Here is a 14,144-nt window from a genome sequence, read left to right on the forward strand (position 1 = left end):
GGGAACGGGTCCTTAATGCTCTCTTTAATGCCAAGAACATTTAATGCCAAGAACACTGCATCAATGGGCCCAGACAATAGCCCAGGATGCCTTCTAAATAGCATGAAACATGAGCTATCAGGCCCTTTGGAATTGCTATTTAACTGTAGCCTCCAAACAGGCTTCATACCTTATGAATGGAGAACAGTAGCCATCATCCTTCTGCACACAGGTGGGCTATCTACATACCCTGGAAACTACAGACCTACAAGTCTCACTAGTCTTGTATGCAAAACCAACTTAAGTTTTATCATGAAAATGATCAGTAATGATATAACAACTTTCTTGACAATGGACACAACCCAGTTTGGCTTTGTCAAGGTTAGGTCATGCCTATTCAACCTAGTGGACTTCTTTGAGAAGGTCAAAACAGTGGATGAAGACAAAATGGTTCACACTGCCTACCTTGACCTGGTCAAGGCATTTTTGACACAATACAGGAAGACCTGTCACAGATAAACAACTGGTGTTAGAGCCAAGGACTAAAACTAAATGCCAAGAAATGTATAATGATATCCTCTGGGAAGTCATCCACCCCTGATAACTATCATATTGACAACACACCCCTTAGAGATAACCCAGTAGCCGGGGACTGTGAGGGATACATAGACAGTCATCTAGCCTTTGACCATCACGTCCTCTACAGTAGTGAGGAAATCATTCTGTGTTGCACAACTTATAAAGAAAGTTATGGCATCTAGGTCCAAGGAAGTCATTGTTCCATTGTATTCGCCATTCATCAGACCTGTCATTGAGTACAATGCCCCCTGCGGTATGTACTAACCAGGCATATTCAACAACTGGAATGTCCACAGAGGACATTCACTAAAAGAAGACAGGGCATAAGTATGATGTCCTATGCGGACCACCTCAAGACCCTGTCCATGTATTCTGTCTCTTACAGGTTGTTGAGGGGAGATCTATGCCTGACAATACAGGGCATTGTCAAACCCTACTGTGATGGACCTCCTGCATATCCCCAAAACAAACAGTACCAGAATTATCCATTATAAAGACTGAAACCTTGCCTGTAATATAAATAGAACCTGCTGGAAAGACAGGTATGTATCCCAGAGACTACCCTGTCTCTGAAACAGGCTCCGCATCCATGTAAACCAGAGTACCTCCCTAAACCAATTCAAGTTTAACTTGGACAATTGGATGGTGAACAGGAATTTCATCCCTGGTTTGGTACCTATGTGTCTAATGGATATAGGCAACCTGTAAATGGTTCATCTCCCAGACCCCTGCTTGTAAATGTTTCTTCTCTCAATCCCCTGCTTACACTTATCAAAGGTACCAGAACTTGTCAGAGATTTTGGATGCATGGCTAGGCTTAAAAAGACCCTTGTGGTTGTTAGCCTAGTAAGTACCTATGAACTTTAGACCACCCACAGTCTGCTAGGTTCTCCTTTGATTCAGTTCTTTACAATATCCACAAGTTATTTGGGCTCCTTTTCATATGTAGCAGAATCTTTCATTTTTCACAGAAAGGTTCGTGCTGTTGCTGAGTTTTCCAATGTTGAATTCCTACTTTGTATGTAACCAATTTATTAAGGGTTTTGGACCAGGCAAAGAGGCTTGTGTATTACCAGTCAGGTCATAGCAAGGCAGCTTCAGTCCTGTAATCTAGTGTTAGCTGTGTCCAAAAATATGTCTCTCATATTCTCCCCCAGGACACTTAACCTTCCTCCCTTAGAACTCGGGGACTGTGCAAACAGTGGATCGTGTGGCAGGCACAGGACTAGGTCATAATTACTGCCATGAATTAGTCTAGACCAAATAGGCAACAATGTAGGCTGTAAAACCAAAATTCACTGTGCAATTGGTCAGATACTTAAGTAGTTATTCCTGCATCATCTTGTTTTTGTATGCTTTATTTCTTCCAAAGGTGTCCACGATCAGCCACCATTCACTTAATCTTGATCCCCTTCTTTCCAAATCTTGATCCCATTCTTTCCAAATCCATGCCAACATGGCCACTGAGAACAGCTCTCCAGTTCCCAGTGGCAGTCTTGGCTAGCATCCAAGGGCCCACAGGAAATGGGCAGCAACACCATCAGAGCTCCTGTAAAACCTCAAGTACTACTAAATGGCTCACCCCTTCCTTGACACTGACACTTCTTTAGTCAGTCTGTGATGCCATCATAAGGGAGTTTCTAATAATTCCTAATCTCCACCCCAGTGGCTAATGTGAACACTAACATTAATAGAGACACTGCTATTCGCTATTCCCTCCTCATGATCATACTTCCTTTCACAGAGTTACACAAGTGAGAGATATCACTGTGGTTTGCCAGCACCATCTTCGTGACCTAGATTGTAATGCTGCTTCCCAAAGTCTGCAAGTCTCCACCTTCTTGCAACAACCAGCTGTAAACACTTATCTTCTTAGCCATTCTTACCTGCAAAAATAATTGGATGTGGTCCATAGTGAATCAACACTTGAGACCAGTATTACATTTTATGGTAACCTGTTCCATGCAGTCACTGCTCAGTTATTAAACCACTGTATCCATTTATTTGAACTAACCTTAGCTGGGTGTCATTTTATTTGCTCTCTTAAGCCTAAATTTAAGTAATCATCTCTCAGTTTTGTTAATGAATTACTAGAACTTATGAAATTAACATTGCAACCTATAGTAGGCTATTGAATGTTGTGCAGATTTCCATAATCTATTAATAGAGAGTTATTTAAAGTTTCTGTTCTGGTGAATTATCTTTGAATATATTCAATCAATAAAAAAGTCTTGTTTGTGTTCCATATAATTATATCAAGCTCCAACAGAGCTCTAACCAGGACTGTAAAAGGAGATGTTGTACTAAGAATCCTTTAGACATAGAATGCAGAAAGAGCACCAACTTCCACCATGTCTATATACAAAACTTACATATATGTAGATTAAACTTGAGATGGTTGTCTAATGTAATACATTGTAGTGATTTCTCCCAATCTTCAATTTTGTACCATCACAGGATAAGGGAAATCTCTCCTGACTTCTCATGCTACTGCACTGGGCTGACTTTTGCTCGCTACCAGGTTATTTTTGATAGGCCACTGTTTCAGCCATTTAAATAATTTGCTGCATTGTACCATGGATCACATTACCAAAAATGGTACATCTCAACATTCAGTCATCTGCTTACTTTATGTCTAAGGTATCTTCAGACAGAAGATGATGTCTAGCATACATTTTTATTAACAGGGGGGCAAATTATCCATAATGTACCCACTGATCCTTATCAGTGGGCATTATAATTATTCTAAACTTACCCTCCACTACATTGATTTAACTAATCCTTAAGCCATCGTATGTCCAGAATTTATTTTTTGCAGTTTATTTAGCAATCTGTCATGCTTAATAGTATCAAATGTCTTATTATAATTAATACATCTTGCCGCCACCTGTGCTTCATAGTCACATTACCCCAAAATTGTGTGCCGTTAGTCTTGATGAATAGCTTACTGTCATAAACATGATAGAGCCACTCTAAATGTTCATGTCTCTTTATTCATTCATTTTCCAATCATCTGCTTAAACTAGTTCAGCACTGCAGGAGAGCGTGACCCTATCCTAGCACTCATTGGCTGCAAGAAAGAGAATCTAATCCTGCTGCCAGAAACACACACACACACGTACACGTACACACACGTATACACACACACACACACACACACACACACACACACACACACACACACACACACACACACGTCCACACCTTTGGGCAGTTTGGAAGATTATTAGTTCATATACAGAAAATTTTTGGGCTGTGGAAGGAAACCAGAGAACCTAGCATGATCCTTCCTCGCACTGGGAGACAGGGAGGACATGCAGATTCCACATAAGAGTTGCCCTAACTATTAACCAAGTCAAGGAACCAAGAGGATGGAAAATATGCTAGCAATATTTATAGGAAGCCCACTTACTCGGATAGTCTTTTGCACTACACTAGCTGGCATCCTAGCCATCAAAAATCGGGGTTAGTAAAGGGACAATTTGTGAGGCTTGCTCGTATGATTTCTGAGGATGAAACCTTTTTAGAGGAAGGCACCAAATTGATGGATATGTTGGATGCTAAGGGATACCCAGTTCATTTGGTAACAAATATTTTTCAAGAAGTGACAAATAAGAGGAAGAATCTTGTCAGAATGGAGTTTCTAACTTACAGGGGAACCCTGTTGACTTTGTACACGCATTTGTCCATACCTACACTTTGGAACACCATGAGATTTCAGCTATTCTGAAGAGAAACTAGAATATTTTTTTCCTGTTCCGATAGAATGTTTTAATGGATTACTAGATTCTGATGAAGTCCTGGTTATAATCTGATGAAAGCACTTAATCTGTTGTGGTTTTGAGTATTTTTTTTTTTATTATTGGAAGTTCCATTTCTTTGTTCCAGTTGGTGTTAGCATTTTAAGTTTTAAGTCTGTGGTTCCTGGTATCTGCTAGAAAGGTAGCGTAGAAATATGGGGCATCAATGTTCAGGCCCTATACAGAATTTAGTATTGGTGGTCCCTCCAGTGTCCTCACCCTAACCATAACTTATCTGACCTCAAGATCTGTAATGTGATCTATGACCAGACATACTAGCTACCCCCGCTTTGAGGTACATGACAGGATAGAAATCGTAGTGCCACATCATTTACTTCCCAAACAGTGGTGGTGTTTTCCTTCTTATTTTTAATTCCTGTATCAAAACATTATATCTGAATGAAACTTCCAGGATCATCTGCAGTTAGCATCTACTGATGCTTCTAGGTGCCAAAAATTGCTTGTTTATATTTGTGTCAGTAATTCCAAAACCATGCAATGTACAAGGTTTTAAAAGATTTCATCTTAAAGCTTACATACTTGCAAACTCAGCTGCATTAATATTTGACCTCTGTCTAGTGCAAGTAGAGAGATATTAACTGTTGTTTTTATGATATTTATTTATATAGATATAATGTTTAAATTTTTTTCACATTTTATCTAAATGTCTCAACAACCAAGTAACACAGACAGAACAGAACTCCTTAGGCTCATATGAAAGCTGTCAGCTAGATTAATAAAATGCTGCTTGACAGTATGTGTGTAACTTGTTGTTGCTAAGATATTATAAGTTATTTACAAAATATTACGAATGTAATTCTTACTGTGACATATAAAATTCCATTTAAGACCTAGAACCTAAAGAAAACTACCCCTATAGAAAATAGTTTGTACTGACGGGTTTGCCATTTATACTTCTTTCATAACCCCTATGGTTCCAGAGGTATGAATATTTGTTTGCAATGTGAGGACATAATTTGATTCTATCAAAAGGCTTAGGCTCCACTCATTGGAAGTTACAGTGCAAACATGTTGAAGTTCATTGGAGTGAATGAGTTATATTAGCTCAGTTTTTTGAAGTGTTTCATAAACCTGGTAATGGTGGGTTTTTTTTGTACTTGTATGTTTGTGTATTTAGTTCCTGTGTTTTTCTTTGCTCTGGCTTTCTTATTTACTTATACCAAGCATATTTATTATTTTAACACACCAAAACATTGGTAATGCATGTGTTTTTACTCTCACGTCACAATGCTTTGCAATGTTTTATACAAGTCCAGTAAATTCTTCCTCCTTCCAAAGGTTGACCATTCTTTTAGTTGTTTATGCAATCTGTTTTACTATTTATCAGAGCCTGTAGATATTCATGCCCACTTTTCCTTTAACGTTTTAAGTCTTCAAAGCGCATCTGGGGACCTAGCCATCAATTAGAGCATTTAATTTGGTTATTCCTGACCTGATCAGACTGTTCACGACTTAAATTTCTGCATAACTTTTCCAATTCCCTGTTTTCTGGAAAATCCAGGTTCACAATCTAAAGAATATGGTACAGAAGTCTGATCTATCAAGTGCAGGGGCAAATCATATTTACATTACCAAAAAGTGTAATTCAGGAGAATCATATCTTTGCACATCCGTGTCTGTCTGGCTCATTAATTACCAATTCATATTAACAGATACATGAAGCTGTTCAGATATATCCTTCTTGGTGCCCTCTTGAGCTGCTCACTTACTGGTACACACAGTTAAATCATACATTTTTAGTACAATGTGAAGAATCCAGTCAGACATCCACGACAATCGATCAGTAGAAGTAATGCCAATGATGGTCTTATTAATACTTATATCTGACTTGTAGTAATTCTTGGAAGAATTCTCTCTCATTGACATAATATAGTCTCTTCTGTTTGTTTAATCACAACAAAAGTACCTCTTCAGGATCTTTAAAGATTTATGAACTGTTTAAAGTTGATGATTTCACATGAATCCCTTATCTTTTAGTAGCTATCCATCAATTTTGCCTTTCAGCATTTTTTAATTTTTTTCTCACTCATACCTGCATTAGTTATCCATCCTGTCCATTCTTCTTGGTCACCATCCTTATCTTTTATTTATATTATTGGTTATCCACTTTCTTTAAACCACTTTTTATCAATTTCTCTAATTGTTACACTATTTACTAATGTCCCTTTGTTACACACACACACCTCCCAGAATGCCCATTATAAAAATGCTAGGCCTACTGTAATTCACTTTAGTCCACTGTATTACTTCATGATTGAGTGTTCCATTCAAATAGTCGAGGGCAATAAAGTCATTGTATACTGATCTCTAGCAATGCTCATTTTGGCCTTTGGTTCCATTGGTTTTACCTAGTTAACAAATAGATAAATAATAATTAAACTCCCCCTCCCTTATTTTTGGCTTTGTCCAGATTCGAAGTTGAGAGGTATGTCTGTTCCTTGTAAAAATTGCAGCTTTTCTGGCAAATTGTTGATGCTAGCAGTCATTAAATTTATTTATTTAATTTACTATTTGACAACTGGGATTGTGGACTGGTCTGTTGACCCTTTTCAGCACTGACCACTAACAGCAAATAGTGTTCATTCAGCATGGAATGAATATAGTTTATCAGGATTTTTTTGTCATACAACTACATCATGGAAGACTGTACACAGTTTCACAGAAGCGAAAGAAACTGGTAAAAAAGTACAGCACACAATTCTTACAATATATATTCACAAAATAAAGTCCATGCATTTCAGTCACATCTATAGTGCTATTGCCTTGTCTTCAGCCAAGAATATTGCATGTGCAGTGGTAAGAGAGATCAACCTTAATGATGTAATACATAATGAGAGATTTATGAGTTTTAGACATTGTCTGCTTCAGAAAATGCTTGCTACTGCAAAGCTTGTTATTCTAGCATCTTTCTAAGTATGCAAGAGAACTATTTACAATCTCTTCCTGATTTTGTGTCTTTGTTTTGGAATTGTTGAGATAAGAAATTGAGAGGGCAGCAGACCTCCCAACCATCCCGGATTACTCGGTTTTTACTGAGTTTTGGAGTCCAAATGAAGGGGTGCTACGATTCCCGAGTGGTACCCCTTCATTTCCGATTTCTTTGCAGTTTGTTTTTTTTATTTTTTTAAATTTGCGCTGTCGGAGCTGACATCATCACATGCGCGATGATGTCAGCTCCGTCAGCACTACCAGCCAGTCGGAATTGAGCTCAAGGAGCTCACGTCATCATTTCCGGCTGGCTGCGAGCAGGCGGGAATTAAACTGTTGCTGCTGAGAGAAGAATTGGTAGACTGACTTAAATCTGCTGCTGTGGCTCGTTTTTGCTGGGACTTTGCTGTGCTTCTAGAGGGACTCCGCTGCTTCTTATTTTGTTTGCTTTGCTGCTAAAGAGAGAATGGGACTTTTGCTGTGCTGCATTACTGCCGTTTTCGGTTCATTTTTGCTGGGACTTTGCTTTGCTGAGGGACTCTGCTGCTGGGACTTCTTATGCTGCCAAGATAATGGGATGTTTGCTTTTCTGCTAGAGGGGCTCCATTTGCTTTTCGCTGCTGTTTCAACTTTGCTGGGAACTATTAGGTAAGGAAAGGAACAAAGGGTGTGTGTGTGTGTGTGTGTGTGTGTGTGTGTGTGTGTGTGTGTGTGTGTGTGTGTTGGGTGCAAGTAACTAGAAATGTGAATTCTTTCAGCCTGCAGCAGATATTATTTAACATGGCCATCTAGTATTTGGAAGTGGCATTATTAGTTATAATGTTGGTTACAACAGTTATTTTCAGTTTCAAGCTTGTGGAAACTTTCAGCTTGTCCAATACCTTTGCTGCATGCAATAACCTTTAAAATTAAGTAGGAATAAACAGTTATTTCCACATAGCCTGATATTGCTAGGGATAGCATTTCATGCATTGCTAATGCAGATTCAAAAAGTTAAACTACCAAATGAGTTGTAACCTCTATTAATTAGCAAGAGGTTAATTGCAGATATTCGATTTCTGTTTGATGTATACCTTTGCACAAAATAGAGATACGCAGAAAAGGAGTATAGTATAGAAACTAAAATAAAAGTTACATATGCCCACCGTTCTACCAGATTTCATGACTGCTAAAACGTCTGAAACAAGATCTGAGATATTTGAAGCTTTTACATTGGTACGTAATAGCAAAACTTAATGACTCCTTTATAGACTCAAGTAAGAATTTACTCATGGATAGTGGCAAAACAGACTGGTGATTGTCAATAATGCTGGACCGTACTATGTCCTTAATGTAAACAATAAATGTTATGATAGTAGTATCATTTTACTCACCAGCTGGAAGTCTGTTAAAGACTTCTGAAGTGATAGCAAGGCAATCATTCAGTAATAGTGGCAATTTAAGTAAATTTCAATAGTATCATATTTAGTATTTAACTGAATACTAATGATTTACATGTAATAGATAATGATTACATATACTGCTGATCACAGATAACTGTTGCATCAGAAAGTAAGTGTGGATAAAAACATATCCACTTTCTTTTGAAACCAATCTAACAATCTGCTTTCTTTGCCATTTGGAAGAGTGTTATTTCCAGGTGTAATCTCAGATCACTCATACTTCGTATGAGAAAACAGCCAGATCCACAGTGGGAGTTTTGTATGGATATTTAGCCCTGCTGTCCTCCACTTAGTACAACATGTTGGGCTTCTGGAAGCTGGTAGCTGGGAGGTAAATGCAATATGCATGAGTTTAATTCTTTTGTTAACTTAAGAGTGAGTTAGATGGTATCTTAGACATTATCCTTCTTCTCACTACTGTAAGATATTTTTTTATATATTTCTTATTTATCCAACCTTGGATTGCACTTCCAGTTTCTGGCCCTTACACTTTTCACTTCATATGGTATTTCTCTTTACACCTTAAGTTCCCTTTTTCCCTGTGTCTCCTCTTCCCCTGCCACACCCCCATATATATATATATATATATATATATATATATATATATATATATATATATATATACATATGTGTATGTATATATGCACATACATACATTTATATATAAATATACACTGACACATACATATATATACACATATATATTTGTGTGTGTGTGTGTGTATATATATATATATATATATATATATATATATATATATATATGTAAAAATAAAATCCAAATAATCATTGTAGAAGTAAAGCAGTGTGTACATTACTGTTTATGGCAAATGGGGCGAAATAGCCAGGTAATGGAACATGGAATGGCTGCAGGGGGACTCTGGTGCCATATTTTGGTTGTCTGTTCCTCAGTTTGCGTTTGAAAGTTGGTATCCCATGATTCCATTGTAGTGGGCAGGGTTACGTAATTATGTATGCAAATTTTATGTTAATCAGCGTACAGATTTGTACCTATTTTTCATGGGCCTTGTCCAGATTTTTGATGTTTCCAGGTTGAGAGATATGGAGGGCAGAGGGGAGTTACAAAGTGCTGCACTGCATGGTTCTGACAGCACCAAGCTGAGATAGATTTCTGGGCCACTATTTATGAATTTATTCATTCCCTTGATCTCAAGCTGATATCTGGAGTCCACAACCATACAAATGTCTGTAACTGATGTGTGTCTGACTATACGACATATAGTTGAGTACTCATTATGAAAAACAGCAGAACATTGAGCATAGCTAATTGAAATGCAACAAAAATGTAAATATATATTCAGCTGTCCCAGCACTACATGCAAACAAACATTTTCTGTTTAGTGGTGTCAGACCGAAAACAGTTGCTGTTTTTGTGTCCATTCATCTTATTAGTGTTAACTGTTATATTGGGGTAAATAGCTACTCACCTGGCAGTGAGAACATTGGCTCTAGATGTCTCTCACTGATGCAGTGACACCCCAAACCCATGTGCAAAAATGGGAAAAAGATTGGTGTGGATGATGGATTTAAGATACACAGGTTCTTTCACAGCCCATGAAGGAGCATTCAGTTAGGTAAATGTCTCAAGTTTGTATGCAATACAAGGAAGGTATCTCTTGTTCAGTTTCGGAAAAAGTTTGATAAATTCACTGTTGATTAATTTTCTATAAACATGTCTGAACATCTGCTGTTAACCAATATCACTGCTTACATTGTAGTACATCTTTACATATGATGTATAAAATTCCTAAAATCAGGTTGATTTGTCAATAGTCAAAATATTAATTATCTTAAGCAACAGTAAGAATAAAAAAACACAGATTGCTGTAATTTTTGTTGTCTTTTGGTAAGCTTGCTCGTTCATTTGTCATATTTATTTCAAATTTGCCAAATAGAAAAAAAAAGTCTAACAAGTGTTTTTTTTTAATCCTAAAGGATCTGTTCCAGATGTTCAAAGTCAATCATCACCAGAGCAAATCAAAATCAGTAATGTGACAGTAACAATTCGGCCAGGCGATATCACTAAAGAATGTGTAAAAGCAATTGTAAATTCAACAAACAAAACCTTAGATTTGAAATCAGGTATGTATATTAATGACTTTCCTTATAGTGCAAATGAGGCAGCTGGCCCCCATACTCTTCCTGAATATGATCATTTGCATTTAAAGATTTTGCGTGCGACTTTTGATCTGAAATTATGATCATTGTTTCCCGATGTTTGTTATTGTCTGTGACATAACTGTTTACTGCATCAAATGCTACCTTAGATGTAGTTACTATAATGTACAGACATGGGAGTTATATGAAGAGTGAGCTGATTTCTGATGAGATTTTTTTCCAAAAACTGGAATTTGTTCCCTACAGTACAACTAATGATGTTTATTATGGCCTAACAGATTTGGTCTTTAAGGGTTAACTGTAAAAGAAGAAATGGTCATATCCAGATATAGCTAAAGAGACGGACTACTTATTGCAGTATTAATTCACATTTACTGCTATTTGGCAGTATTTTTGTGTTCTAGAGTTTTCTTTTATGTAACATTCATTCATGAATCCATTTAGGGCAGTGCAGTAATTACAAAATCCAAATTGAGCAAAGCGGAGCCAAAGGCTGGTAGAATGTACCACTTCTTTATTGCACAAATCCAAACACTCGACAGCACATTAATGCTTTACAGAAACAACCAGCGTTTTCGTTTCGAATGACTTCTTCAGATGAACAGAATGCATATCATACAACACTCCCAGCTTTATATATAGTCAAGTTAATTATCTACAATTATTCTATAAACCAATAAAGTAATTAAGTAATTGATATGACCAAACTTTTTCTTTTTACATACTTGAAAAACCTAACCTAAAAAAGCTCCATATTTTGTTAAAAACAATCCTAAAAATACTATATCCTAAATATTGTTAATCTTCCTAATACATATTAAAACCACATAAAAACTCTTATAGTACTCTTACTAGTTAAATAAAAAATTATAATAATAACATTTTCAATTTAATACAACAAAAATAAGTCAGTGAGAATAACAGTTTATGTCAATATTGGGTGCAGTAATTGATAACTCTTCCTGCTGCATCTAGAGCTATGCTGTCTCTCAGGTCCTTTCTCTCTTTTTTTTTTTTAAGAATTTTTTTATTTATTTAACATATTTACAATATATGCACAGAAAGGAAGAAATTCAACTTCACATATTGTTGTACAGTGATAGGAATACATTGAATCATCAAGGTAATCATGTACTATTAACACATTAATAATCTTGGTATTTCAATAGCAACATTTCAAGGTTTTCCCAACAACTGAAGGTCTTAGTGTGATTTATAGATCTTATTTTGATCACTTCTTTTTCACTTTTACATAATATTATTGTTAAATTTAAAAATTCTTTGAACGTAGGAACTGAGTTCAATTTCCAATTTTTTTGTAGTAACTATTCTGGCAACTGCCAAAAAAAAAGCCCAAAATAGTTTTGGCTCTTTGGCTTTTACAGACACAGAAAGTGGAACATTCATTAGAATTACTGATTTATTTAAAGAATAATATCAGACTATAACCCCTTAAACATGCTTATCTCTTCCCAATATACATTTAATTTTTCACAGTCTATAAACGTGTGTCTCGTCAGTTTTTCCATCCTTACTACATCTCCAACAAACTGAAGAAGTCATTTTACAAAACTTAGAGATTTTATAGAGAGTAACAAACAAATATGTATATATTTCCACATAAAAACTTTCCAGTATAAACTTGAAGTTTGACTGATTTAAATATCAAAGCTTTAGTCTTACCATCTATTGAGTCACTCAATCTACCACTGTCTAAAACATTCTAGAATTTTGCATTGAAATTATTATGTATAATTAACTTTTATAGCTAGGACAAGCTCCTTTGTATGTCAATCTACTTTTGATATCCGCATTCATATATTCGTATAATGGGGGAATAATGTCCTGTTCCTTTTCAGTCATATTATCTGCAGTTTCATTTAATTACTTACTGAGGAATAATATTAACTGGTTATCAGATTCATCCAACTTATAGTCTTTCATTAAATATTGTGGGGACTTATCCTTTCCTTTTTTCTATGCAATCAGACCATTCATTCCTTTTTAGTAAGTTCACTTTAACATTGTTCTAAGTTTCCTTAAATCTAGAGAAATGTGCAATTATGAAAACACAAAACATTAAATGTTGATATTAATAAAGCTTTAAAAACATATTAACTGTTTTAAGAATTGATTTCATATACGCAGTCTGACTAAAATTAATTTCCTTCTAAGGTAAATTTTGTGAACCAGATGAATGGATTATTCCATATTTCTAATGTATCATCTTTAATAAGCTTATAAGAATTTAGGGTGGTTCTCCATTTACTAGTGTAAGCTGAGTCTAGCCGGAGTATAATGGAATAAAAACTTGCAGAAATAGAGTAAGATTCTACATCTGGGAAACTAATGCACTATTCTCCCATAATTTTGTATGATTTCTATAAACAAATCTTGTTCCATTTTCTTTAATTTTTTTGTCAGGTAGTAAAGCTATTGGATGCAATATATATATGTAATCTTGGGTAATATTTTAATAAGCACTAACCTACCCTCAAAAGTTAGTCATTCCATTTTTAATAAGCAGTAAAACTTCTTCAATTTCTAATTCAAAATTATTAATAATCTTACTCGCATCTGGATAGATTTTTATTCCTAAATATTTTAGTCCTTTTTCTTCCCAATTATATTTATATTTATCCTTAAGATTGCTATCTAATAATTGATTTAATTGACTGAACATTAATATGTCAGTGTTATTACATTTCAGCAGCAGTACTACTTGGAACTTTTCAATTTCCTCACCTATTTCTTCAATCAAATAATTTCAATTTCCTACAGTTAGTAAAATATCTGCAAAAAGCTCTATTTTAGATTGGCAATCTCTATTAATTGAGAATCCATTCATTTTTCCATTGTTTCTTATTCTATTAGCTAAGGGTTGAAAGCTAATGCAAACAGTAAAGGGGACAAGGAACACCCTTGTTTGTGTGCCTTTGTTTAAAGTGAATCCTTGAAAAATGTAAAATCCAATTTTAACATAGGCTTTGGAGTCTCTATACATTTTTATTAGTTGTGTGTTTCTGCTGTAAATCTAAAATGTTAAATATGTCAAACTTGCACCAAATTGTTAAAGTGTGTTCCTCTTATCACATAATTATTATAAAATTACTAAGATAATGAAAGCAGGTTGTAAAAACATGTATTTTCCAAATAGCAGCACAGCTAAACTATACTAACAGTAATCTTAGATGAACTCATAGCAGAACTACAGAATTAAATATTTGGTGTAAGTGAACGAATTGCTGAGATTGTA

At 35.6% G+C, this 14,144-nt stretch overlaps 1 protein-coding gene across 1 annotated transcript in view; it reads left to right on the forward strand.

Annotated features, from left to right (window-relative positions):
• Positions 1-14,144, forward strand: part of LOC122804788 (protein mono-ADP-ribosyltransferase PARP14-like) — a gene marked incomplete in the record, with an annotated part of 1,493,437 nt that overhangs the window by 883,341 nt on the left and 595,952 nt on the right. The window contains 1 exon segment of the mRNA XM_044074882.1: positions 10,706-10,852. Within this exon segment, the coding sequence (XP_043930817.1) occupies positions 10,706-10,852 (147 nt within the window).

This window comes from Protopterus annectens, chromosome 6.part0, assembly GCF_019279795.1.
Source record: "Protopterus annectens isolate FY-2018-M chromosome 6.part0, PAN1.0, whole genome shotgun sequence".
Classification (NCBI taxonomy): Eukaryota; Metazoa; Chordata; order Ceratodontiformes; family Protopteridae; genus Protopterus; species Protopterus annectens.